At 50.0% G+C, this 26350-nt stretch overlaps 1 protein-coding gene across 2 annotated transcripts; it reads left to right on the top strand.

The window, feature by feature from the left end:
* The first annotated feature begins 38 nt into the window (after nt 1-38).
* On the top strand, nt 39-25496 carry FBXO31 (F-box protein 31). 2 transcript variants are annotated; one of them, XM_021537947.3, is made up of 10 exons: nt 39-417; nt 7513-7584; nt 9359-9445; nt 13940-14016; nt 15413-15580; nt 16226-16300; nt 17647-17756; nt 18418-18571; nt 19124-19485; nt 20729-25496. In XM_021537947.3, the coding sequence occupies exons 1-10, from the start codon at nt 39-41 to the stop codon at nt 20949-20951; spliced, it is 1707 nt and encodes a 568-aa protein (XP_021393622.1). In that variant the 3' UTR covers nt 20952-25496. The 2 variants fall into 2 exon arrangements, with proteins under 2 accessions (XP_021393622.1, XP_021393623.1); XM_021537948.3 differs by lacking the exon at nt 9359-9445.
* Nucleotides 25497-26350: the final 854 nt, after the last annotated feature.

The raw sequence follows: 26350 nt of genomic DNA, 5'->3' as shown, positions 1-26350 counted from the left end.
GGGCAGGGCGGCGCGGCGGCGGCAGAGCGGCGGCGGCCATGGCCGTGTGCGCCCGGCTGTGCGGCGTGGGGCCGGCCCGCGGCTGCCGCCGGCGCGGCTCGGCCAGGGAGCAGCGCTGCGGCACCGCCGACAGCGAGCCCGACACCGACACGGACCCCGAGGAAGCGGGAGGCGGCGGCGTCACGGAGGACGATGAAGCCGCGGAGCGCATTGAAGGCGGGCGGCCGCTGCCGCCTTCTGTCGTGGCCTGCCCGGCCGCGCGGGCTCCGCTGTCCTTGTTGGAGTTACCCCCGGAGCTGCTGGTGCAGATCTTCGGCTCCCTGCCCGGTACCGACCTGCCCAGCCTGGCCCGAGTGTGCACCACCTTCCGCCGCATCCTCAGCACCGACACGATCTGGCGGCGGCGCTGCCGCGAAGGTACCGAGCGATGCGCGGCCGGGGCCGCGGGGGAGGCACGGGCTGCGGCCGCCGGGGTGCCACGGAGGGGATGGACGCGGGAGGGGACGGAAAGCACGTTTGGGCTGCGGGCTCGCAGGGCTCCCACGGGTGCGGGGCGCAGAAACGGGCACGGCTCGGTCCCTCGGGATGCACTCGGTCCCTCGGGACGCGTCCCTTGGTGGTGGCACTTGGCTTGGGGCTGGGGCAGGGCAGAGATCAGGTTTGGGGTGCTGGGCTCCCACCTGTGCGGAAGCGGGCGCGGCTCGGTCCCTTGGGATGCGCTGCCTTGGTGGTGGCACTTGCGGCAAAGGGCATCGAGCTGGGCTTGTCCCCCGGGGAAATGGGATGGGAGCAGGCGCTGGGAGATGATGCCTCCTCCGTGTAGCATGGCCTCGGGGAATCTCGGGGACAGGGAATGCTCACCGGGGGAGAAAAGGGGGACCTTGGGATTCCTGGGGATACACCGGGAGCTGGGCCCGGAGGAGGCCAAGCCTGGGTAAGGGCATCTTTGGGGAGCTGCAGAGCCGCTGTGCAGAGCTCCCAGGTCCGGGTGTGCCTTTTCCAGGAATCCTCTGGAGCAAGGATGCTGTGCTGCTGATGTGAAGGCCCGGGAGGCCGCGGTTCTCCCTCCTTACTCCTCATCCTCTTCCTCCCTCCGCTGTGGCTCTCTGTGCTCTCTATTTCAGTCCTGTCCCACCTCCCAGGGCTGTGCTCATCCTCTCTCCAAACGCTGCCATCCTGCCAGCGCATGAAGTCATGTGTATTTTCCTGTTTGCTTTCTGTTTTTAATACCACGGGGATGGGAGATTTGGGGATGTCAGTGGCTGCCTGCAGTGGGATCTGGTGGAATGCCTGAAACCTTGCAGGAAGGAATTTGTGCCTTATCAGCACTACCCAAGAACCTTTGGACAGCACAAAGGCTGCACCTGGAAAATGTGAACCAAAGCATTATTTCATAATTCAGCATTGTCCCGATAATTTAACCCTGGTTTTAGGAGACAGGCTAATGAGATGGTGTTAATACTTCTTTCCGGTGGCATGGAGATTTGTGTGTTTGATGAATGGCTTGCAAAACTTCCCTGATTAATTATTTTAATAGGTTATGATCCTGGCAAAATATGTATATAGAAATCTATGTCACTTTTAACTCTAGGCTAGGTTGGCTTGTAAAAAAGACCTACTGACTTAGGTCTGATGGGGATGTACATTTATTTATCAAATTCACGTCTGCTCCTTGGATTTTCTTTCCAATGTTCAAAAGCTCAGCTGAAATTTAAGGAAATGAAGGAAACAGTAGAATTTGTATGGATAAAACTAACCTGGACACGAGGGGAAGGTATCAAGACAGCACTTTTGTCTATGGCCCTTAGCTTACTGCCAGGTGAGAGGGGTATAAACCAAATTTTGATTCTCTCTGCATGTAATTTCTCCAGTTTCCCAACATATCCATCCCAAGCAGTGTCAGAGAGTGCTTTGGTGGCTGCTGCAGTGGCTCCTGTACCAAAGGCAGGTACCCAAGCCGTGCTGAACAGAAAAGGGACAGTTCCTGGCCAAAATCTTCCTGCCATGGAGAAACTGATTTTGAATCTCTTAACCAGCTCTGGTTTTCCAAGCAGTTCCTCAGCTGGACTTCTCAGGCTGTTTGTGGTGCTTTGCATTTGAATGGTTGTACATATGAGTATAAAATTGGGCATTATTTTATAGGTAAACATCAGGTGTTGGTAAATAAATACACATTTAAAACTTAAAATATTCTGTGCTGTGCCTCTGCACAGCCATACACTGATAGTCAAACATAAAATGTAAACACAAAATGTCATCGTTTTTTGTAATCTTTTCCAAAACTAATTCCTATCTGAGCTCAGTGTTTGTGTCTGCCTGAGCCTTGTTGTGAGGCTGCATGTCCTAAAAACAGAACAGGAGCACGTGTGCCTTGCTGCTTTATTCACTCTGAAGCCTCCTGATGATCATGGAATCACAGAATATCCTGAGTTGGAAGGGCTCCACGAGGATCATCCGAACCCAGCACGACGTTCCAGAAGTAGCTGGGAAACTTCATCTTGCTGTCAGCTGCATGTGCAAAACCACTTCTGTTTTTAGGAGTGCGCAGCAGCGCAGAGGCAGGAAAGAATCCTGAAATAATCAGATCAGAGAGAAGCTTCTCTGGGAGAAGCTGTTGTTGCAGGGCTTTGTTTTGGCTGGTTTTCCTCTCCCTTGGGCAGGAGCAGCCTGGCTGTGCCCCAGGCTGGATGGAGCCTCAGTCCATGCAGTGTTGGTGACTCGTTCTGCCCTGCTCTGGGCCAGCCCAGCTGTAGGTCAGTCTGAAAACATGCTGTGATTATTCCAAGTGTCCAAAGGACTTGTCTGCCTGAAAGTGGAGTGGCTTTTGCTGCTGGTGGGGAGCTGGGGTGGAGCAGGGGGAGTTGTGTAACCCTGACACGACTGGCAGAGCTGTTGTCCTTTTATCATTGCAACTGTTTGGGGTAAACAATGTCTCTGGGTTGCTTCCTTGGCAGTCACTTCCATGTTTTCTATAAATAGGAGATTGCTGGTCTCTGCAGCAGGAGCAGAATTAAAGCTCGTGTCACCCTGGCTGGTGGCCTGACCTACCTTGATTAACACCTTATAGTCCATTTTTAATCTTTCATTTCTTTCATCTTTAACCAGGGCAGGGCAAGTGCAGCAGAACAGCTGGGAACAGACCAGCAATGCAAAATAACCAGTTCTAGAGCTTGGAAGAAAAGGCTTTTGTTTGTGAAAACAACCTCCAGCAGCTTTTGGGCCTGCTGGAAAATGTCAGCCAAGGTGCTGAAGTTTGTGACCTTCAGGTTGTGTGGAAAGAGGAGGGAAAGAAGGGTGGGAAATGTGGTTTGTACACTCAATAAAGAGACTTTTGGGTGGGGTTCAGCTCTTAAAAGTCTCCAAGCCATCCATGCAGGAGTTTGATGCACAAATGCTGCCACAACATTTCTTGCAGAGCTGTGCCCTGGTGAGGGTGGCTTTCATAAGTCACAAGGCTCCAACCTCCCTTTGAGGGTGTTAGTTTGTGGCTTTTCTTCCTCTCTGATGACCTTTCCAGGCTTTTAAACTCCAGCCTGGCAGTGCTTGGCTGTTCCTCACTGCTCAGGCAGGTGCTCAACACTCTCAGCTGCCCTTCAGAGAGTCTCAGACCTGTCTGCAAGCTGCACATCTGAAGCTGCCCACCCTCTGCTTTAGGGTTTCCACAAATGGGTGCATTCATTGCACATCAAATCTCCTGTTCCTCGTTGGGAACCCCAGGCCTTCCCCTGGAAGAAATGTTTGGGAGAGGACTGGGTGTGTTTTAATCTGATTGCTCAACCTCTGGAAACAAGCAGCCAGTTCTAAATTTGTCCACCTGGTACTTCTGAGCTGGTAACCTGAGAATCTCCCATTTTTCTGGGATCTGGAATAATCCAGTGAATTTTTATCCTCTCTGTTCTATATCCAGCCTTGTGAACATGCATTTATCCAGAGATAATTGGAAGATTTGATTAGCCAGGACACAGTGGAAGTTCAGTAATGATCAAGCTCTGCCAGACATCCTCATTTCCTCAAAATTGTGGATGTGTACACCCAGCTTCCAGCAGCTCCCTGGCATTGCCATGCTGGGAAGGGCAGCAGAAAAGCAGGAATTTGGGCTTTGATGTGAGCACTGGGGTTATTCCCAACCCAGGATGGAAGAGCCTTGCTTGTTTTTAACCTGAATAGTCCATGCAGGGTGAAGGTGGCACAGCTTCTCCTGGGGAGGAGCAGGGAAGGTGAGGCCTGGGAGTGCTGGGAGCAGGGCAGGGATAAATGCCACTTGCAGAAGTGTTAGTGCAGCTCATACCAAATGGAGACTTGCTTCTCCAAGTCCTTCAAATCCCGTGCATGTGACCATGGAAACAGCAGCATGTCCCTGTGCTTGGGAAATCAGCACTCCTTATAAACCAGCAGCCTTTCCAGCTGGTCAGTGGGAACCTGAAAACCAATTTCCAGCCTTCCTTTGCAAGCAGGATTAAGTAGCCATTTTCCAAGGGTGTGAATTTTGGTGACTATTAAAATAAAAATACTTTACTCTCAGATACGTTTCCTTAAAATAGATTTAATTGCAGTGAAGTGGAATTTTCCAGGAAGCTCAAGCCCTTCAGATCTTTCTTGGAAAGGGATTTCTGTTCTCTGTAAAGAAAACCTTTTTATTTTTCTCTCATTATCTTGAAGCTATGTTTGCTGTTGATTTATGTCCCTCTTGTCTTCTGGGTTAAAAGGAGATGGGTCAAAAGCTTTTCTTGCTTATGACATTTGGAGTTTTGTTTTTTTTTTAGCCACTGTGAGCCAAAAAATTGATTTTTCCCATAAAATGGCCATGCTGGTATGAGCAGCTGGGTCAGAAGAGGTGCAGTAATGCACTTATGGAGCTCAGCCATCACTGTGGCATTTTCACTCTCTGTAGCTGTTTGCTGACCAAACCAGGATAAGAATTGGTTATAAAATGAGTCTTAAAGCACATTAGGATGAGATTATTTTTTTCTTGCTAATACTCTCTTGGATACCTAGTGACAAATAGTGTGTAGCAATATAGAAATCCTATTTTTTTATTATTATTATTTAGAGGAGTTTATTTGAATCTTTCCAGTTAAGATTGGAATTACAACCACTTTATTAACGGTTTGGCTTTCATAAAATTTCACTGCAGGTTTTCAGGGGCCTTTGCATGAAGCTTTGCCATCAAATCCCTTCCCACCCTGGTATTTGGAGGTAACTGCTGGTGGTGGATCTCCCATGGCACTTGCTTGAGGGATTCATGGATTAGGGAGAAGGCTTTGGGAAACTGTGGGAGGAGGGAATGTCACTCTTGGTGCTGTTGGAGATTCCACTTGGGAAGGATCTTCCACGTGTCTCCTCCCCTTGCCCTGCAGTACAAATCCCTTCCCTGCCTGCAGTGGCCAGGGCTCATCTCACCTGTCCTGGGGATGCCATGGGAGGGCTGAGCTGGAACAGAGCTGGGCAGAGCTAAGGAATAAATCAGGGATTTATTAAAGGATCTCCTCCATGTAGCCACCTTGGGCAGCACCAGAGCCCAGCCAGGGCTGCACCCAAGATGAACCAAAACGGTCCCAAAATGAACCCAAGGTGAACCAAAATGGTCCCAAAAGAAACCCAAGATGAACCAAAACGCTCCCAAAATGCACAAGCGCTCTGGGGGCTCTCCCTGGGATCAGTTCTGCTCCATTGGCACCTTGGAGTTCCTTGTCCCATTCCAGCTCCAGCCCATCAGTCCCACCCTGCTTGTTTTTCTCTCTCCAGCCCACGCTGTTTGTGCTCCTGGGCTGAGGTTTGGATCATTTGTCCTTGGTGCCCAGCTGGAGCAGGAATTGTTTTGTTTCCCTGCTCTGTGCACAGAGCTCACCATCCTCTGATATGAAGCCCAGACCCACACACCAAAGCAGCACAGAATGTAAAAATATCTAAGTTAAAACCTGAGGCGTCACCGGGGCCAAGTGAGTTTTGTTTAGGTGCACAAGAGTTGCCTGTTCCCAAGCCATGCTCTTCCTGCCCTTTTCCAAGGACTTTCCAGTCAGCTGAGGACATTCTACACTATTCCTGCATCCCTTGGATGTATTTGCTTCCCCTGGCTGTGTTCTCCCATCCCTCTCTCACGTGCAGAGCAGTGCTGGGAAGCCTGGGGGGCTCTGGCAGGCTGGCTCTGCACTGCCAGGCTCCCGTGGAGCTGTGGCTCCATGGATCTGCAGCACTCAGCTGGCAGAGCCCCAGCACTCGATGGTTTGTTTGTGCTGGGCTGTTCTTCCTGCGAGCTCAGCTCTGCTAATTGTGCTTCCCCAGCCCACCTTGGGGCTGAGAACCCTCAGAGCTTCCTCTGGCTTTGCCTACAGGAGCCAGCAGGAATTCTGCCACTGGCCCTGGCATTTTTTGATGGAGGGATTTTTGGATGGAGTGTGTTTTGTCGTGCCCTGTGCCCCCCTCATCTTGCAGGATGTTTATTCCCTGGAGACAGGCTGCCAGTAAAGCTCTCTCCTCGTGTGCTTGTATTTATAGACAGGAGGAGGCTGAATTAATTCAGGGAACCTCCTGCTTTTCTCATATTTGAAACCTGAGTTCTCTCCTGCAGCAGGTTTCCAGCGTTAGGTGGTGCTTCACAGCCACAGTTGTTGATTCAAGGATGCTCAGCTGAGGATACACTTTTTGTTTTTAATGACTTGATGAGGGTCTACAGAGGTACAGTTTTGTGTCAAATACCTGGCAGGTGTTTGTGCTGCTGAGGAAAGCTCCTGTTTGATCTGTGCATGTAAAGGAGGGCACTTCTCTGTACTGAGATCTGTCAGGGTCACTGCAGCAGGGTGGCATTGTCACTGCTCATTTTTTGGGATCTCCCTCCTCTCATTTCCTCCCTCTGCTCTTCTGAGAATTCCTGGCATCAAGACATTAATACTTGCTTTTATTTTTTTTCCAAGTTTCTTAGAAGTTCAACGTTGACTTCCTGAAAATGAGAGAATCTCATTTTCTGCTTCAAAGCTGCTCCGAAATCTCCAACTCCCTTTGTTTTCAGGGGGTTTTGGAAGCAATCAAAGGCATCTGACTGTACAGCAGCCCTGTCTCAATCTGATCTGCTTTCAGTGTAACCATATTTATACATGCTGGGGCCTGTTTTATGTCTCTATTTCATTGTTTTCCGAGCCTGTGACCTTTCCTTTAGGACCCTGATAAGCAGTTTTCCCTGTCGGTACCTCGGTGGGAGCAGCTAATTGCTGCACACAGCAGTGATTTCCTGGGAACAGGCACACAATCCCAGCTGGAATGGGGATGTCTCCCACATTTCACACCCCTCCTGGCCGAGATGTGAGCAGCTGGGACTTTGCTGGGTGTGTTTGTTGCAGGCATTGCTTGTGAAACGTCTTGGACTCTGCCATGGAATCCGGTTTTTAAAGCAAAAAATCCAATTCTTGGTCTGCCTTGGCAGCTTCAAGAAAGCACAAATCAGATCTCAGTAGCTGATGTCAAGACTCCAAAACTTTTTGTGCCAGAGTTGACTCTTTTTTTCCTGTGTTGTTGCAGAATATGGAGTGTGTGAAAACCTGAGGAAGCTGGAGATCACAGGAGTGTCCTGTCAAGATGTTTACGCCAAACGTAAGTGATGAAGCCAATCCAAATCTTGCTTAATACCAATTTGGAGAGCACAGAAATGTTGAATATTTATTAAACTTTGATGGCAGAAGTTGTTCAGGCTGATTTGCAAGGCTTTCGTTGGGAAGTTGACATGTTTGGAGTTTTATTTAATACCAAGAGTCAGGATTTCTGTGCCTCCCAATCCTTTGGTGGGAAAAGAGGATGGAATTTAATTTTTTTAATGAGGTGTATTGAGGGTTTTTACATCCTATTTTGCTATTTTCAGATCTTGCTAAGGAATTAACGGATTTTTTTTTTTTTCTAAGCTTTGATCTCAGTGAAAGGAAATGGCTGTAGGAGAGTGGGAAAGGGATGAGCATTCCCTGAAGGAAGAGAGCCTGGCAGGAGGTGTCTGTGTGTTTTGGGAATGTCTCTGGGTGTGGGACCCTTTAGAACCTTGAAGTATCAATGACCTCAAGCACTGATCTTAAAGCTGGGAAGAAGAACAGGCAGAAGGGCTTTAATCCCATCTTTAACAGATTTGCTGAGCATCCACAGGAAAATTATTTCATCACCTAATATCTCTCCCTATTGCACACCACTCTAGGGATGGAACTGCCTCATTTTCCTGGCTGGGAGGGCTGAGTGATGCTGAGCCAGCACACAGATATCCCCAAAGGAATCCCATTAACCCTCGAGGCCTCCCTTAATTCCAGTTTAATCCCATATCTTTGTGTGGTGGCAGCCACCACACAGCACATACCAGGTCAGATCTCAGCTCTTCATTGCCATTTTTAATTGGCACAACACCTCTTCAGGGCCTGTAGTCCTTTTCACTGCAGAACTTCTGTGGTTCAGAGACACCAAAGTGATATTTAGTGGTTTTTATGCACAAGTTTTGGGTAAAAATGGCCTTACTGGCTCAGGGCAGTGGTGACTCTCCAGCGCAGTATCTCCCAGCCATGGCTGTGGGCGGGGAGGCTGAGGAGAGGACAAGCCTGTGGCATATTTTCCTAAACATTCCCACTGTTTCCAGCTTTCCAGAGTGTAATCAGGTTATTTATTTTAATAACCTGCAATAAATCTGTCTCACACCTAAGTTTCCATGCATAGCTTCCAAATCCATGTCATCCATTAGCAAAGGGTCACACTTGATGTGTGAGGAGCACCCCTGTGATGGCCTTTCCTGCCCTTCTGTGGAAGGTTTGTGTTTGTACCCCCGCAGCAATCCCAAGCAGGGATGGTTACTCCAAAGTGGGAATGCTTGGCAGCTGTTCCTGGATTTCAGGATGCCCCATGTCAGCTGCTCTGCTCAGATTCTGCACTTTGCCATGTGCCAGGAGCAGTTTCCATTTTCTCTACTGGCCCATAAACCCCTTTAATTGCAGAGGAGTTAATCTGGGATTACTGCATGGACTTTTCCATTCCCTGAGTGTGCTTCTGTGAGAAATGGTGTGGGAAAATGGGAGCTGAGCTCAAGTGCCTGAAAGCAGAGCTAATCCAAGGCCTGGGCTGCTGCCCGTGGAGTGACTTGTTCTTCTCGAGGCAGCAGTGCAGAATTTGAGGAAGGACTTGGATTCCACTGGCTGCCAATTGTAAATAATGTCTGTGGCAACCTGGAACAAATTCTGTGTGAGAAATCCTGCTCACGTGAGGCTGAGGGTGACGGAAACAACAGGAAGCAAAGTCAGGAGAGAGCAGGACTCTCCTGCGTGGTTGATGCAGCTCCCTGGAAGTGTTTGCTGCTCCCAGTGGAGCAGAGTTTGCTGGCACTCACCCTGCTCTGTCTGTTCAGGTATAAACCCTCGGGTGAAGTCGGGGCGTTTTATGAAAATCCTGCCCGACTACGAGCACATGGAGTACAGAGATGTTTACACCTGCCGTACGTACCCCGCTGCTGCCGCTGCTGCTTCTGCACCCAGCACGCCCGGGCTGCTGCATGGAGTGTGCCCTGCCTTGGGGCAAAGCACTGGGGCTGACCCTGGCACAGCAGGGAGGTGCCACCAGTGCTGGCTTCTCGGGGTCTGCGGTGCTGGGGTGACCCCAGGAGTGTAAAAGTCCTTTCCCAGCCCGTGCTGCCAAAGAAGGAATCTGAAATGCGTAGGGTCGCCTTCTCAAGGTTGTTTATTTTTCCTTATCTGGAACATTCTTTCTCTGACCTGCTGAGCTCTGTCTAGCAAGGAAGCCATGGCATTTTGTGTGCTTCTTCGGGCAGCATTTACATTTTATACCCAAAACTACCTGTACTATGTTTACAATAATGTGCCAATATCTATCATTTATGTTGGACAGTGTGTCTCTGCCTTAAACCAATAGAAAAGTTTCACCATCACAGCAAGACATGGAGGACAAGAAGAATGAGAAGAAGGTCAGGACACACCCAAATCCCTCCATCTTGACCCCCTGAATCCTAGTCTAAAAAACCCTGAAATTCTACTTTTCCACCCTGTGCTAACTCAACTATCACACTACTTAAACCCTTGTGGCTTGTAATTCTTCACACAGACTCGTCAGCTTTTTCCACGGGCTAAAATGGAAGCCACAGGTGGTTTTGACTTTGTGCCAAGGTCTCTGAGCCCCCTGCCAGGGTCTGAGGCAGGCAGAGGGATGTGCTGGGCTCCCACAGTGGCTGGTGTGTGTCACAGGAGCCCTGGCACCCCGCAGGGTGGCAGCGTGAGCAGGGTGGGCACTGAGGTGTGCTGGGTTTTTTTGAGGTGCTTCTTTGAGGATCTCTTTGCACACAGCAGGAGCACTCACTCTGCTCCTTGGGAATTGCTCCTTTCTCTGAGGAAAGAATTCAGATACCTTGGTGAGGCCTCCCAAAGGCAGCCCTGGACTGGCAAGGAGCTTTGTCATGATTCAAGTGAGCCACAGTGAAATCCACAGCCCTTTCCAGTAAAAAATGCTGAGTGTTCCCATAGCAATTCCCTCCCTGCACACTGAATCCTTTTAAGCACCAGCTCTTTCTCTAGGCAACATTGTGCTAATGTTTTAAACATTGTGATTTGCCTTCCTCACTTTGGATAACCTTTTTTTCCCCTCCTTGTGTTGTGTTGAGGGAGGAATAGTTAAACCCTCAGAGTTTAGTGTTCAGCAGCAATTGAGGGGGAAGGCTGATTAGTTTACATCAATTAAGGAAGCCAGGACTATTTGGTTTTTATTTGGAGGGGGTGTTGAGCTGTCTCTGATGCTCCTTTGGGTCTGCAGAGTTTGTCAGACTCCAGTTACAAACTCACTGCTGCTTGGGAATGGAGTTTTTCCCACACTTTAATAGTGGATGCTGCAGAATTCCCTGTGCTGAGGGAAGAACTGAGCAGGGGCCATGCAGGGGAGGTGGTGACTTTAATGTGAGTCAGGACAGCCCAGCAGCAGGACTACAGCAGGAATTGGGATGGAGTTTTGGGTTTAATGTGAATCAGGACAGCCCAGCAGCAGGGCTACAGCAGGAATTGGGATGGAGTTTTGGGTTTAATGTGAATCAGGACAGCCCAGCAGCAATTGGGATGAAGTTTTAGGTTTAATGGGAGTCAGGACAGCTCAGCAGCAATTGGGATGAAGTTTTGGGTTTAATGTGAGTCAGGGCAGCCCAGCAGCAGGGCTACAGCAGGAATTGGGATGGAGTTTTGGGTTTAGTGGGAGTCAGGACAGCCAAGCAGCAATTGGGATGAAGTTTTGTGTTTAATGTGAGTCAGGACAGCTCAGCAGCAATTGGGATGAAGTTTTGGGTTTAATGTGAGTCAGGACAGCCCAGCAGCAGGACTACAGCAGGAATTGGGATGAAGTTTTGGGTTTGGTAACCTGTCAGCACCAGCTGTGTTCTGGGGCTGGAGGGAAGGAGAAGCAGATCCAGGCTGCAACATGGATTCCTTTAGAGACTGGATGTTTGCTCCAAACTTCAATGGCATTTAGTTCTGTTCCCTCAGTTGTTATTTCTTTAGCTGCAGCCCCAATTTTCTGATGTGTCCCTTTTCTCTTGGGGAAAAGCTTGGATGTTTGGTGATCTTAGAGGTCTTATCCAGCCTAAATGATTCTGTGGTTCTGAGCCCATGTGGTTTTAGATGCAATGGCCCATTTCCCCTTTTTCCCCCTCCTGTGCTGTCAGGATTTTCCATGGAACTCTTCCCTAATTCCTGTTCATGCAGGGTCAGCCAGGTGAGCTCAGATCATTTTCCCCAGGGTTTTGAGCTCACCTGGATTACTCTGAGCTCTTCCCACGAGCAGGTCATGTATCACCAACCAGGGCCCTGCTTACATTGCTCCAGCTGATTTTGCTTCTAGAGACCTTCCTGCATCCCAGGAATTTGGGGGAATTGCAGTGGGCTGGGTCTTTCCTGGTCAGGATATGCCCAGGCAGCCTTCTGTCAGTGGGAGCTTGGCATTCCCTGCTTTTCCAAGCCCATTCCCAGCTGGATTCAAGCCCCCTTCCCATCTGAAGGGTGTGCAGAGCTGCTTATGGAACGTGGGGAATATCCAGGCTAGGTGAAGCTGTCCTGGAGCATCCAGTGGATGTGGTTTTGTGATTTGGCAGGATGTGGACTCAGAAGTTTGGATAGGCAAGAGGCTTCTCCAGGACTGAGCAGAGGCAGTGGAAAAGCTTGGAGAAAGACCCAAGTGCTGTTTTCTTTCGAGGAGCAGAAAGGGAAAAAACTGCCAGATCCACCCTGTCTCCTACCAGGAAGAGCCAGAGCTGGAATTAATCAGGTTTTCCCTGCAATTTATAATAGCTGCTGTTTTGCTGGAGCTCAGACACAGCCCAGGCTTGAAAACTGAGCTGTGTTTTGAGACTTGTTTGGGCCTTTGGCCAAGCACCAGCATTTTCTTCAATAAGTTCTGGAAGTGGATGGCTTTTTTTTTTTTTTTTGGCCTCCTGTGTTCAGAACTCAGCTCTGTTTCTGAAATTGCTCCTGACAGGAGCTGGGCCAGGAGGGGCATCCTCATCCCCCTGGGACAGCTTAGTTTTCTGTCCTAAAAGATAATAATACATTAAAAAAGGCCGGGTTTTATCAGCTCTGTGGCAGACAGGGTAGAAGGCAGAGTGTGGTGGGCGGAACAGCTCATTCCATTAATTAACATGTAATTACTGGGCTGGAAATGGGGTTTGCCTGCTTGCCTTAGTGTTGTTTGTGCTGCACTTGGTTCCCTGGTTGAAACCAGGCCAGTCTGAAGTTGTTTACTGCCCGGGAAGAAGACTCCTCCAGCTCAGCAGCTCTGGACATCCCTCCCTGCCATCCTAAACTCCTGCGGAAATTCTTGCTTTTGGTGGAATAAAACCACTCCTGTAGTTCTTGCTGTCTGAAATAAATAATGCAACAAAGCTGCTGGAACAGCTGCACTGAGACACAATTCTTCTTTTAAATTGATGCAAACACAACCTTATTATTCAAGTCAGTCCTGGAGGTTAAAATGAGTTACTGTGGCCTTCTGAGGTGGCCATGGACTTGTGAAATATCAGTGAAATATCTTCTTGCTATCCTCATGGAAACAATGAGGTTTCCATGCTGCTGTTCCTGCCCAAAATGCCAGACTCTGTAATATCTTCTTGTGGAAGGTTACTGGTCTTGTGAGGAAACCAAGATAGACAAAAGGGAATTAGATGGACAAGAGGAATGGCTGTGTGAGGGCTGGAGGCAGGTCCCAGCTCTCAGCTTTCCTCACAACATTCTGTAAAATCCCTTTTTTCCTGCTTGTTGAAAATGTTCCTCTATTTAGGTGGGATTGGAGGAACAGCTGGCTCTGAGATGAGAAACAGGGAAGCTTTAACTGCTGGAGTAGATTTTGAGTAGGTTTTGGAAGCAGCTTTTGGGCACTGCTGAGGTGTAGCTGCTTCTGGAGAATTTTGAAGGCCCTGACTGATGTGGCCACACCACCAGATTCCCAAGCTGGAGTGATCCATGTGCTTTGCCCGTGCTCCCAGTGGCTGTTTCTAAGGATGCTTAACTCTGGAACCAAGTTTGTCTACACAAGGCACTGAAATGCTTTCAAAATACTCCAATTTCCCTGTTCCTTCCTACCTTCCTGCCTTTCCCTGTTTTCTGTTGCTTTGCAGTGTGAAGCATCGAGTGCATTTTTTGTAACTGGAGGCAGCAGATGCTTTTGTTTTTTAGCTCTGGTTATATTGTGTGGTTTGCATTAATGGGACTGTGTTGCAAAAGTTTTTTTGGGAATTCCTGCTGAGGTAGGTGGTTCTGCCCTTCCACAGGGCCAGGAATAAAGAACATAAATGTGAGCTTGGGGGAGGGCTCAGCTTGCACGCACTCACTCCTCCTGAGAAAATGCAGTTGTGGGTGCTGTGTGCAGCCTGGCCAGCAGGGTTTTCATTCCCAAAATCCCAGTTCCTTGGCTGGATGTGCTCACGGAGTGTCTCCCTGTTCCCCAGTGCTGCACCGCTACCGGCACATCCTGGGATTGTGGCAGCCGGACATCGGGCCCTACGGGGGACTGCTGAACGTGGTGGTGAGTGAGAGCCTCAGCCCGGGCCTTCTGGGGGCTCAGAGCTGCTTTTTCACACTGGCAGCCATTCCCAGACCACTAAAAAGTCTGAGCAGTCAGCCCTCAAATGATTGATTTGGATGCAGAGGGTGCTGCATGGTTCTTTGTTGGTTTCTCTTAGGTTAAGCATCGGGAGGAATTCTTTCACAGCAAAGGTTGTTAAACACAGAAGGGGCTGCTCATGGTGGGATCCCCATCCCTGGAGGGGATGTGGCACTCGTTGCTGTGGGTGGGCATTGCTCACAGCTTGGACTTGATGGTCCTGGAGCTCTTTTTCAGCCAGAATGGTTCTGGGATTCTCATCACCACCACCTTTCTCCAGACAGCTTTTATATTTCAGCTCCACACCAAACAGCCCCAGGAGCAGGTAGAAAACACGATCAGTGTTTGAGGGAAAGGCTTGATTTAGAGTTTGACACTGATACTCCAGTGGCTGGCACAGGAGTCTGTTCATTTTCTTCATTTTCTTTGCCTGCAGCTGAACCTTTTGCAAAGGGCTTTGCAGTTGCGTGGTTGGCAATCCTTTGCCCCAGCCCTAAGACTCATCAGGCATCAGGTGCAGAGTGACACTGGTGCAAGATCTGTGGAGCCTGGCAGCTCTGGTGCTGCTGGGAGAGCAGTTAATGAACAACATTTGACTCTGAACTGGGAGGGCTGAGCCAGGAGTTTGCCTGGAGCTCTTGTTCTCTGCACCAAGGTTCAACAACTGCCAGCTCCAAGCGGAACAAATCACGAGGCCTTTGGGTTTTGCAAGATGCTGTTGCCTGAACTGGTGGAAGAGGGCATCCAGCTGCATCAGTACTTCCCCTGGGACCTTAGAAAGACTTTGTGGCACTGCTGTGGTCTCAGGTGTCTCTGTTTGGAGAATATCCTGCCTCTGGAATTGCAGGCTCTGAGGGAAGGGATTCTGTAGGTGTGCAGGAAGGGGGCTGTGCCTCTCGTCAGAGGAAAGTGTTGCTTCCTGTGTTCTTTGAGCAGTAAAGCCGAATAACTCCTCATCCAAAAAGCAGGGATAGTCATGGGAAGCAGAATTCATCTGCTGGAATATCTGCCAGCAGGAGCTCTCAAACCAATTAGAGTCTGACTTGCTGTGTGGTCTTTCCTTCTGGATCCTGCACTCCAGGCAAGTCATTCGCAGCAATAAAGGCCTGAGCTTTTTCCAGTGGTGCAGGAAGCCTTGTAAAGAAACCCTCTTCACCCTGGGAGTGCATATGGTCTGGGTTAATGGCTGGAAAGCTGTTTGGGAATGCAGCAAGCTGTTCTGCAGCTCCTGGGCCACGAGAGGCCTCAGAGTTTGCTGCAGACTCCTAAGGAATCCTGCAGAGCTGATCCCGTGGGCTCTGTGCCTGTCCCTCTGCAGGTGGATGGTTTGTTCATCATTGGCTGGATGTACCTGCCCCCTCATGACCCTCACGTGGATGATCCCATGAGATTCAAGCCCCTCTTCAGGATCCACCTCATGGAGAGGAAATGTGCCACGGTGGAGTGCATGTATGGCCACAAGGGACCTCACAATGGCCACATCCAGGTGAGCTCTGCCTCCCTCAGCATTGTGTGTGCACTTGGGCTCTGGAAATGGGAGAATTTTATTTCAGAGATAACGGCTTTCACCTCCCTGCTGCATGTGTGGGCACCAGCTTTACACTCATTATGTGTCTGACAAGTTGTGTGGGCTGTTGCCTGCTCTGAATTTGTTCCCTGGCAATGGCACAGCCAGGCTGTTGTGCTGTTTTCTGTTGGGCTGGGAGCACCAGGATGTGCACAGGCTGGGGAAAGGATGTGTAAACTGGCCTTGGGCAGCTGCTGAGGGTGCCCAGGCAGACACAGACCTGTTCTGCAGCTCTCTCCACGGTGAGGCCTTGAGAAGGTGATGCAGCATCCATTGGATGCTTTAAAAAGCTTCCTGACAGGTTGTTTTTCTTTAAAGGAGGAATCTGAAATTGGGAAGCAGCTTAAAACGATTATTTTCATTAGAGTGCATTGAGGTTTTATTGCTTTCATTTCTCTGTTCTGTAGCTGTTGCACTCGGTAGCAATGAATGATTTCTCTGTTGTAGTAAATCCAGTAATGTTTGTTTTGTAAAGCATTTACTGTGAGCAGTCTTAGCTACATCATCCCAGGTATCTCTAAAGTGCTGTGTAACCTGTTCACTTCTCCTCCCTGGTAACCACAGATTGTAAAGAAGGACGAGTTCTCCACGAAGTGCAACCAGACAGATCACCACCGGATGTCAGGGGGCAGGCAGGAGGTGAGTGCTGTGCCAGGGCTCTCACTGAGCCTCTCTGTGTGTCCCCTCCCTGAGATCTCCCTGCTGGAGGGGTGTGGGACGTGCCTTCTGATTCCTGTGTGATTGGGCATGGATGAACCCCCAGGCTGGGAGCTTTTGGCTCATTCCCTGTTTCAGGCAGTTTTCTGTGTCAAGGTGTTCTTTGAGCCCCAGCACCTTCCTCCTGTTTTGGTAGCAGACCTGTCCAGGGAGGCTCAGCAGCACATCTTGGTCATCAGCAGCACTCCAGGCACTGATCTCATATAATTAAGATAATTAAGATCTTTCAAACACAGTGAGCACCAGCTGCACTTGGATACCTGCTGGTCAGGGAGGCACCTTCCCACTGCTTGCCTTGCTCGAGGGATTCAAAGCTTCATTTGGTTGTTTCTCCTGTGTCTGTCAGCCCTACCCAGCAAGGCAGATTCCTGACTGAAATACCTGTGTTTAAATTGCTTAAATGCAGGTGTAAATGGCAGGATGAATACTTGTGCCAGGTACTGCTTCCAGTTGGTTCCACGTGACAAATCTGATATTTCAGCTGCTTTCTGAGGAATGCTGTAAAATGTCTGTCTGCTAATTGGAAACAGCTGGGTGAAAGGTTTACTGAAGTGTTTTCTGGTGCTGCAGCAGATGAGAAATGCTTTAATACTTTCAAAGCACCACGTTAAGTGTGCGTGGCATTATGGAAATTGGAGGATCTGGCTTGGGAAGATAAAGGAGGCAGGTTTGGAATATCACTTGGCAGGCTGCTATCTCAGTGTAAGCTGTTATCACACCAACTCATGGTAGGGTATTAAGTTGTCAGAGCTGCAGTTGGGATACTCCAGGAGATGCTTTCAAAGCACCCTTTACATTTAGATGCATCAGTATTAAATCAGCAGGATTTAACCTCCTAAACCCTCAGTGCATTTCAAAAGCTTTTTTCTTTTGTGTTGAGCGTGTCAGGACAGGGCACAGGAGTCAGCTTGTGGGGACACAAATGAGTTACTGTGAGAGAAAGAGTAGATGAGCTGCTCTGCAGTGACAGGCCATGCTCATGCCTTTCTTCTGAGGAGGTTTCTGCTTCTACCTGGGATTTATTTGAAGGGGAGCCTGTTTATTGTGTGATCACTGGCAGTTACCAGAATCACTACTCCTTCAGCCTATTTCCAAGCCAACACGTGCTTGTTCCCAAATCCAGCCACATTTCCCTGTCCTTGGCAGAGGATGTGCCCTGTCTGTGGCTTTGCCAGTGAAATGTGCTGTCACAGAGTCACACAGTGAAGCCATCCTGGGGCACATCACTGAAACGACCTCATCCTCCCCCTTTTCTCCTCGTGCTGCAGGAATTCCGGACGTGGCTGAGGGAGGAGTGGGGTCGGACTCTGGAGGACATTTTCCACGAACACATGCAGGAGCTCATCCTGATGAAGTTCATCTACACCAGCCAATATGAGTAAGGGCTGCTGCACCTTCACAAGCACACTCGAGCATTTTTCCCTGAGATGGGTTTTTCCATGGGCTTTCACAGCCAGAGGAATGTTGTGTCTCTGCAGTGCTTCCCAGCTGCACAGGGAGATGAGGTGGAATGACAGCAGTAGGAACAGGATTCCAAGTTCTACACAATAACTATGCACAGTAAGGTGCTTTTGAGCCATTTAACTCTGTTTAATTTGAAGACAGAGCAAATGCCTGTGATCCCAAGGAGTGTCTGGTTATTATCCATATTAGTCAGTGTGCTTTGTAGTGCAGGAATTAGAGACTCCCTGAGAAACTGGGGATTTTAACCAGCTCTCCAAGCTTTATTAGCAGCCATCTCACTGTAGCAGATGTTTAAATATGCTTCACTCCCAGGTTCTCTAGGAATCTCAAGGGCTGAGGAAGTTTCCTTGCTGCAGGAATCTCCTGGTGTGCTCACGAGGATGGTGGGGAGAGCAGCACAGGGAGGGAGGAAGTGCTTGCAGAGCTCTAAAGCAAATCCTGATCTTGCTGCAAACACAGATCCTGCCTGTCTTGACAACATCCCCAAGCTGCTGGAGGAGCAGAATGCAAACACACTGCTGCTGCTGGGGAGGGGTTTTTTTTCTTGACTTCTCTGGTGTTTTTGTCTTGCACAGCAACTGCCTGACGTACCGGCGCATCTACCTCCCCCCCAGCAGCCCCGAGGACCTCATCCAGCCCGGCCTCTTCAAAGGCACCTACGGGAGCCACGGGCTGGAGATTGTCATGCTGAGCTTTCATGGGAAGAAAGCCAAGGGCACCAAGATCACTGTGAGTGCATTTTCCTTTCTGCTTGTGAAAGTGTTCGCAGTGGATGTGCAGGAGAGAGTTCTGTCTGGCAGCTGGCAGCTCAAACCTTGTTCCTCGTGGGGATTGGTGGCACTGGGTGAATCTCGGCACACATGGAGTGACCAGGACCTGCTCTCTGCAAAGTTGCTCAAGCTCCCCCTTCCTTTCCTTTCCCTTCCAGCTGCTTTCTGTGAGCAGCTGGTAGCAGGTCACTGGAGATCCCCTGTGTGTGTGTGAGGAGCAGGTACCAGATGTTGGCAGCTCTTCACTGAAGTCAGGCAGGGGAGCTCCTTTCCTCCCTGCAGGGAGGGATTCTGCAGCTGCAGCTTCGACTTTCTTTCACCCTTGCAAGAACAGCTTTTGATTTAAAGTTCTGGTTCTGGGAGAGGGAAAGCAGAGGTGGCAGAAAAGATCCAAGCAGGGTTTTTTTATTGCCAGCTTGGTGATTGTAGAACAGGGCGAACTATTAACGAGGTCAGGTGATGGCTCTGTAGCACTGGTGTCTGTAGCCGTGCTGTTCCTTCCTGTCCTTAGGGAGATCCCAACATCCCAGCTGGACAGCAGACTGTGGAGATAGACCTGGCACATCCTCTGCAGCTGCCTGACATCGAGATCCTGCGGGACTTCAGCGAGCTCTCCCGCATCGTGCTGGAGGTGCAGGAGCAGGTCCGGCGGGAGGAGCAGGAGCGGGAGCAGCGGCAGGACGAGAAGGAGCATTCCCAGCAGGCTGCCTCCCAGCCTGCCAGCCCCCTGGGAGGAGAAGGTGCTGAGGGGGAAGAGACTGCAGCTGGGGCAGAGGGGACGACCCAGGACAAGGCCTCAGCTTCCCAGCCCTTCGTGCTGCCCATGGGAGTGATATCGAGGAATGAGGATTATCCCCGCACCTGCCGAGTCTGGTAACTGGTGGATTTATGCCTGATGCATTTTTAAAAGGGAAGGGGGAATCTTTGAGGTGTGTCCTGTATTTGTATGTCCTTTACCTGCCTGTGGATGTCCCAGCCCCTTGGGCTCAGATTTCACAGAATCCCAGAATGGTTTGGGTTGAAAGGGACCTAACACCCCATCTTTTTCCACCCCTGCAATGGGCAGGGACACCTTCCACTAGACCAAGTTGCTCCAATCCCTGTCCAACCTGGCCTTGAACATTTCCAGGGATGTGGAATCCACAACCTCTAGTTCCTGCCTCTACTGCCCAATTTCCCACACTCTGATTTGTTCCCTCTCTCACCACGCTGTCATCTGCCATCCCACTTCCTTGCTAGATTTACTTCAGAAGCTGGCACCTCTTCTGAATTCCACACACACCCCCTTTTTTTTTGGTGTGTTTTATGTCCCAGAGCTCCCCAGCTCATATATTTAGAACTGTTCAAGCTGCTTCCCATTCCCACGTGTGTCATTCATGTCCTTGGCTGTGGGAACACAGTGCTCTCTCCCACCTTTCCCTGGCCTCTGGTGCCTTGGGGCAGCTCTGGCAGGTGCTCAGCACCCCAAGCAGGAGGTGCAGGCATGCAGAGAGCTGTGCTGAATGGGAGCTGGAGTTGGTGAAGCAGCACACTAAATGAAGTGTGGAAAAAGAGCCCAAAAGCTGAGGCTTAGACAGGTGACCTTCAGCCAAACATCTGTGCTCATGGAAAAACCTACCCAGAGCTGGTTAATCCCAGAAGGCTCCTGCTGTCACAGCTCAGTTGTGTTTGGATAAAGCCCTGCTCCACCTGCTGCTTGCTCAGAGCTCTGACTGACCTTTATTCCTCCTCAGGTCCTGATAGATTTTTCTGCTTTTTGGATTTTCCTCTCCCTTGAGTTTTGCCTCTCTGGTCACGCTCTCAACATGCCTTTGCTTTCTGGGAGGATTGAGCCTGTGCTGATCCTTGAGTTGCACAAGTTAATCTCAGATGGGTTTGGGGGCTGAAATACTGAAAAACCCAGCTTTGGTGTGCAGGTCCTGATTAGGATAACCCAAAGCTGGAACCTGCAAATAGCAACGGGGAGTTCCTTATCTTAATAGAAAAACCGAGTGTAAACCTCGCTGTTCTGCCACACAGGCAGAGTGGCTTCGTCAGAGCTTTGTGCTGATTTTTTAACTAAATCCTGGGTGATCCTGGCTGCTCTCACACCTGTTTTGTCCTCATCCCCTGGCAGTTTTTACGGGACGGGGCTCATTGCTGGTCACGGCTTCACCAGCCCCGAGAGGACGCCGGGGGTGTTCGTCCTGTTCGACGACGACCGCTTCGGCTTCATCTGGCTGGAGCTCAAATCCTTCAGCCTCTACAGCCGCATCAAGGTCTCCTTCCAGAACGCCCAAGCGCCTTCCCGGGAGGCCTTTGATGAGATGCTCAAGAACATTCAGCCCATGGCTACTTGATGAGTGTTTGTGGTGAAGGACAGGGCTCGAGGTGGCAAAGGCTGCTGCGCTCCCCAGCCGGGGCTGGGGCAGGGAGTCCTCGCTCTCGGTACCTCTGGATAGAAGCATGCACTTTGAATAAAGCCTTTGTACCCCAAACGTGCACACATCCCACTTCAGACATCCCTGACTGCCCTTTCCTCTGTGCCACTCCACGCTGCTCCCCAGAAGTCCTTGTTTGCCAGTCTGTGCTTTGGAGAGCTGAAGGGATCCTGCAGAGGAGGGAACAGACCTTCCTTAGTGCAAGCAGAGAATGTATTGGGACAAAACCAACTTCTGGTCAGAGCTGGAGAGTGGGACAGGCAGTGCCAAAGCACATCCTCCTCTCCAGAAACCTTTCTGTGGGTGCAGCAATGCCAGAGGGGCTGCTGTGATACCTCCATCCTTGCTAATTGCAGTGTGTGCTTTCCTCTGGAGAATTCCCTCAGCCAGGACAGGATCCCCACTGCAGATGAGTGTGTGCAGCATTGTCCTGGCTCCTGGAGCTTGTTGGATGTGCTGTTTCTGAAGCTCCAGGTCTGGGTGTCTCCCTGAGAGCTGAGATGATTTTTTTCCTTCTTGCAGGAGCTGAGTGTGGGACTGGAGATGGGTGCAAACTGCAAAAGCTCTGATGTGTTCAGAGTGGTTTGTACCTGAAAGATTTTCTCACATCTTGTAAAGTGGGTCTGAAAAGGCACAGGAAGGAGCCAAAAGAAACCCAGCTGTGACCAGATGGGCAGCAGAAGGTGCCACATGTCACTGGTGTGTGACCCCAGGGCTGCCATTCCTGTTCAGGTTTGCCCTTCAGAGTCCAGAGTGACGAGGGATTGTCCTTGTACTGTGTGGCTTGTTCTGGCTCCTGGAGTGGTGGGTGCTGCTGCCCCTCTCCCAGAGCCCTCCTTTCCTTTCTTGTTGTACTTGTTTGATCCCAGATGGTTTTGTGGCAGATCTGAGCTCCAGTGGGAATTATGTGGTGCACAAGGGAGCAGATTCCCTTTAGAATGTGCTGTGCAGGAAAATCCTGGCCAGTGCTCATCTCCAGGCTGTGAGTTGTGCTAGAAACCATCAGCCCTTTGTGGCTGTGATGACAAACTCCAGGTCCCTTCTCTTCTCCCCAGATCAGTGTCTAACAAAACCCTGTTGTTACATCTCTGCAGTTTTAGGTCTGTAAATGTGTCTGTATCTGTGCTGGGAGGTTTCAGGCCCCTTCTGTGGAGAAGTTTCAGTCCCTGCCTGGTTCCAGTGCCTGTGAGCAGCTTCTCACTCTGACAAGGGCTTTTTTCCATTTCTGGCTCTCATGTGTTCCCTCATCTGTGTGAGAAGCCAGGCTCCAGCAGAGACAGCGAGCAGCAGCTCATGTCACTCACAGGATTAATTCCTGTCTCTCTGGATAGAGCTCCCCAAACCTCTGGGAATGTCAAGGTGATTTAGGGCACTTTTTGCTTTGTTTCTTGCAGCTTTGTGAGGAGTGGCAAGCCTGCCTTGGTGCTGGGGGTGAGGAGCTGTTAGAGGCCTGGTGAATAGGAGGAGCAGGGTGGTTGTCAGAGGTTTTCCTGCAGAGGGAAGAGCTGGGATCACCCGGGCTGGGAGAGAGGCAGAGGCTGCTCTCTGTGCCTTGCTGAGTGGGCACAGAGGGGCCCTGGAGCTGAAATGGGACATCTCAGCCTTGTGCTGCAGCTGCTGAGCTCTGTGAGAGCTCCTGCCTGCTTTGCAGACAGGTTTCCAGTTTGGTGCAGCTTTCTGGGACTGCTAAGGATGTTCAGTGCTGGGTTATTGGTTGGACTCGATCTCAGATCATCTCCAGCCTAAATGATTCTGTGATTAGGGCTTTATTTGGTTTCTCAGTGGCCTGTTCATGTTGGAATTTGCTGTTAGGCTGCTGCAGTTCTGCCTTGTGTTCTAACAGCCCAAAGGGATGGGAGATGTGCTCTTGGGCTGCTGTTCCCATTGCCTGTCCCTAAAACCAGCTCTTCTTCAGCTGGATCTGTAGCTCTGATTGCAAATTCCTCCCCACTTCAATATCCCCACAAAAAAAAAAATCCTAAAATTTTACACAACTGACTTGATAATTTTTGCTTTTAGCTTTTTAAATTACAATTATTTTTTTTTTTTAAATGGAGATTAAAATCCAGATTGCATTGATTGCCCTGCAAGTACCTGAGGCTTGAGTCACTCTCCCAAGTACTGATGTATCTGTAGCCTCTGTCCTTTGTCACCTGGGCAAGGTGTCACCTGTTTGTAGTTGTGCATCTGCTCTTCTCCAGGCCCTTTGTCCCTTCTGAACCTTTCCAGTGGCAGTGCCAAGGGTCTCCTGATGGCCAAACCTGCTTGGCTGCCTGGAGAGAAGGGCTTTGGTGGAGGCTGATGCTCTGTGGGAATTTTCCCAGCTCTGCCTTGCCCCTCCTTGTAGAGGCATCTTTTTATTTATAATTCACCTGGCTGGCCTCAAAACGTCAGGATAATTCCTGATTAAAGGGAAAAATGCTGGTACCCCTTGGCTTCATTCTGTCTGGAGCAAAGGAAGCAGCAAATTTCGTATTAATGTTCCTCTGATGCCTTTTCTCACCTTCTGCTTCTCCAAGCCTGGCAGGCTTTCGTGGCATTTCAGAAGAAAATTCCCTCTGGTTTGGCTGAGGGTGAGGAAAGCATCCAGTGAAGATGGATTTGGGAATGCTGGGATGCTCCTTTGTGCGTGGCTCTGCCAGTGCTTCCAGAGCAAAGCAGGATAACACGGAGTTAAAACCCCCAGCTCTGGAATCATTGGGAAAGGGGAGACAGATTTAGAAGCAGGAGGTCTGGATTTGATCCCCAGTGGTGAGGGGGATGCTCCTGCATTCCCTGTGCTGCCTTTCCTCGTGGGAAGCTGTGCTGGGCTTGGCTGGGCTTGCTCATGCTTGGTACAGACTGTTCCACCCCCTGCACAGCTCTGCATTCCCCACTGCTCTCCCAAATCCCAGTTTTGCAGCCTGTTGGGATCTTTGTGAGAGCTGTTGACAGGGATAATGTGTGCTGGGGCCCTGCAGATGGTGATAAATCTCTGCTGCCGACGTCTCCTCGTCCTTTTGGCTCTGCAGGAAATCTTGGGGACAATTGGCTGGATTTCTTCATCCCAGATGGGTGGAAAGTGCTGGCGAGGATGGAAAACAACTTGTCAGGGGTAGGAATACTCTTGGCAGGAGCCTTTTGGATCAAACAAAGCCTTTGCAGGGAGGTTGCAGAGCCCCAGTGGCCACTGCGAGACCCGGAGCTGAATTCTGGCTTGGGGACAATTTGGGGACAAGTGTCTGGTTCAGTGTGCTGGGGATGGGTTCTGCTCCTCCATCCTGCTCCCTGTGTTGTCAAAACACGTGGATTTGGCCAGCTGGAAAACAGGAACATGAAAGCTCCAGTTTGTTTGCCTTGGGTTCGAGAGCTGTGAATGTGCTGAGCTCAGGCCTGGTGGTTGTGGGGGACTCGCTGCCCTCCACGGGGATTTGTCAGGCTGGATTTTACTGAGGAGGAGGAAAAAGGATGGAATTGTTTGTAAATTTGGGTGAACAGCAGTGCTGGGACAGCAGCAGTGGGAGGGCAGTTCCTTAGGAAATTGTGTGCTGGGGAAAAAGGGAATTCTGTGCTCCCAGGAAAAGCCCAAGCCACAACTGGCTCCGTGTTTACTTTTCAACAAGGATGAATTTTTCTCGGCTTTTTATTAATTTAAACCTAGTGGAACTTGATGGGCGTGTTGGGTGTTGTGTGGAAATGGGTTGTTTAGGCTCAACTTGCTAGTTTAGGGAATGGTAATGTGTTAACTCTGTCTTGTAGCTGGCTGCTCACGTGGCCACTAATCCTCTGTGGTGCTCAGCTGCCAAAGGCTCCTGTGCCCTTCCCGGCGGGACAGGGAATTCTTTGGGATGTGGAGTGGAAGAGAGAGGTACCCAACTGTGAGTGCCACTGAGCTTTGGGTGCTTTGTGTGCTGGACTCAAATGTGTGGTTCTGGTTTTTTGTGTGGATTGCAATCCTTGGAACTTTTGAGGCAAAGAGCACTTGGCTCGTCTGTGTTCATTAGCTTAATTAAAGCAATCTGCACTTTTGTTTTGTCATTGATTACTCCCCCTTCCCCGTTCCAATGTGTATTTTGCACTCACCACTTTAACATGACACTGATGGATTAATCTGGGCATTTTCTGTAGGTTTTGAGTGTGGGTAAGTCTCTTTATTATAAAAAGTATTTAAAAATGAAGGTGAAACATAAATCAATGCTTTGTACAGAGGGTAGTGGGAGGAAACCATTGGACATCCACCACCACGAATATCCATGTGGAACAGGATAATTTGCATTTTAACCACCTCACCTGTCCAAGGGCTGGGGGTTTGCTGTTCTTTTCTTGGTGACTTTGAGAGGAATGGGATGTGTAAAATCAACATCTGGCTTACTTCACCCAGGTTTTGGAAAGCTGAGCAAGCCCTGTGTGTTACTTTTACACCTGATCATTGTTACCCAAGGAGCCTTTTCCAATTTCAAATAATAAAAAGCAAAGTTTTGTGAACTTAGTTCTGTTTGCTTCCTTTCCCCCCCCCCCCCCCTTGTCCCAAAGAAAAAAGTAGTTCCACCCTCCTGATGTGCCTGTCTTCTAATGTGGGATGGGAAAAAATTTTCCCTTGTTTGGGTACTTGGTGAGCAATTCTGATTCCCTGAAGATGTCAGACACACATCCCACAGCTCATGCTGTGAAATCCCAATTCTTGCCTTGTCCCTGTTTCCTGTTCTCTCCTCCTGGGGTGCCCGTGGTGCCTCTCAGAGCAGATTTGGGCTGGCAGAGCTGCCCCCCTGAGCCCTGGCAAACCCTCCCTGCCCTCCCAGCCCAGATTTCTCTGCCTGAAAGGAAGCCTGAGGTAATCCTGGATATTTTTATTTTCCCCCTTCTTCTTTCCACACGATCTGAAAGGGATCAGCTGGCACCAAAGCAGCACGAGGGATGAGCAGGGGGAGGCGACGGTGTCAGTGGGATCAGGCTGAGAGTTCTCTGGGTTTCCTACACTTCAAATTCCCAAATTCCCAAATTCCCACCCCAGCTCTGCTCTGCTTTTCCAAGGGATTCTGTGGGAATGGGAGAACTGCCATGAGCTCAGCTGCCACCAAGGAGCTTCTCCTCCTCCTCCTGCTGCTGCTGCTGCCAGCCCCGTGTTCCCTGTCCTGCCTTTCCAGGAGGGAATTCTGTGCTCTGAGTTTTGCAGCCCAGTTTTGCTGGGAAGTTCCTTGGCAGCTGATGGTTTTTGGGAGCAAACCCTGGCCGTGGAGCTCTGAACTCCCCAAATTCAAAAAGGAACTCCTGATCTGGCAATGGCTCTGCTTCAGTGCAGGTGCTTAATGCAGGCTGGAGTGCTCTGTCACAGCTCAGTG

The sequence above is a fragment of the Lonchura striata genome, chromosome 13 (genome assembly GCF_046129695.1).
Source record: "Lonchura striata isolate bLonStr1 chromosome 13, bLonStr1.mat, whole genome shotgun sequence".
NCBI lineage: Eukaryota > Metazoa > Chordata > Aves > Passeriformes > Estrildidae > Lonchura > Lonchura striata.
Note: the sequence above shows the minus strand (reverse complement) of the source record. Positions and strands in the feature narration are given on the sequence as shown.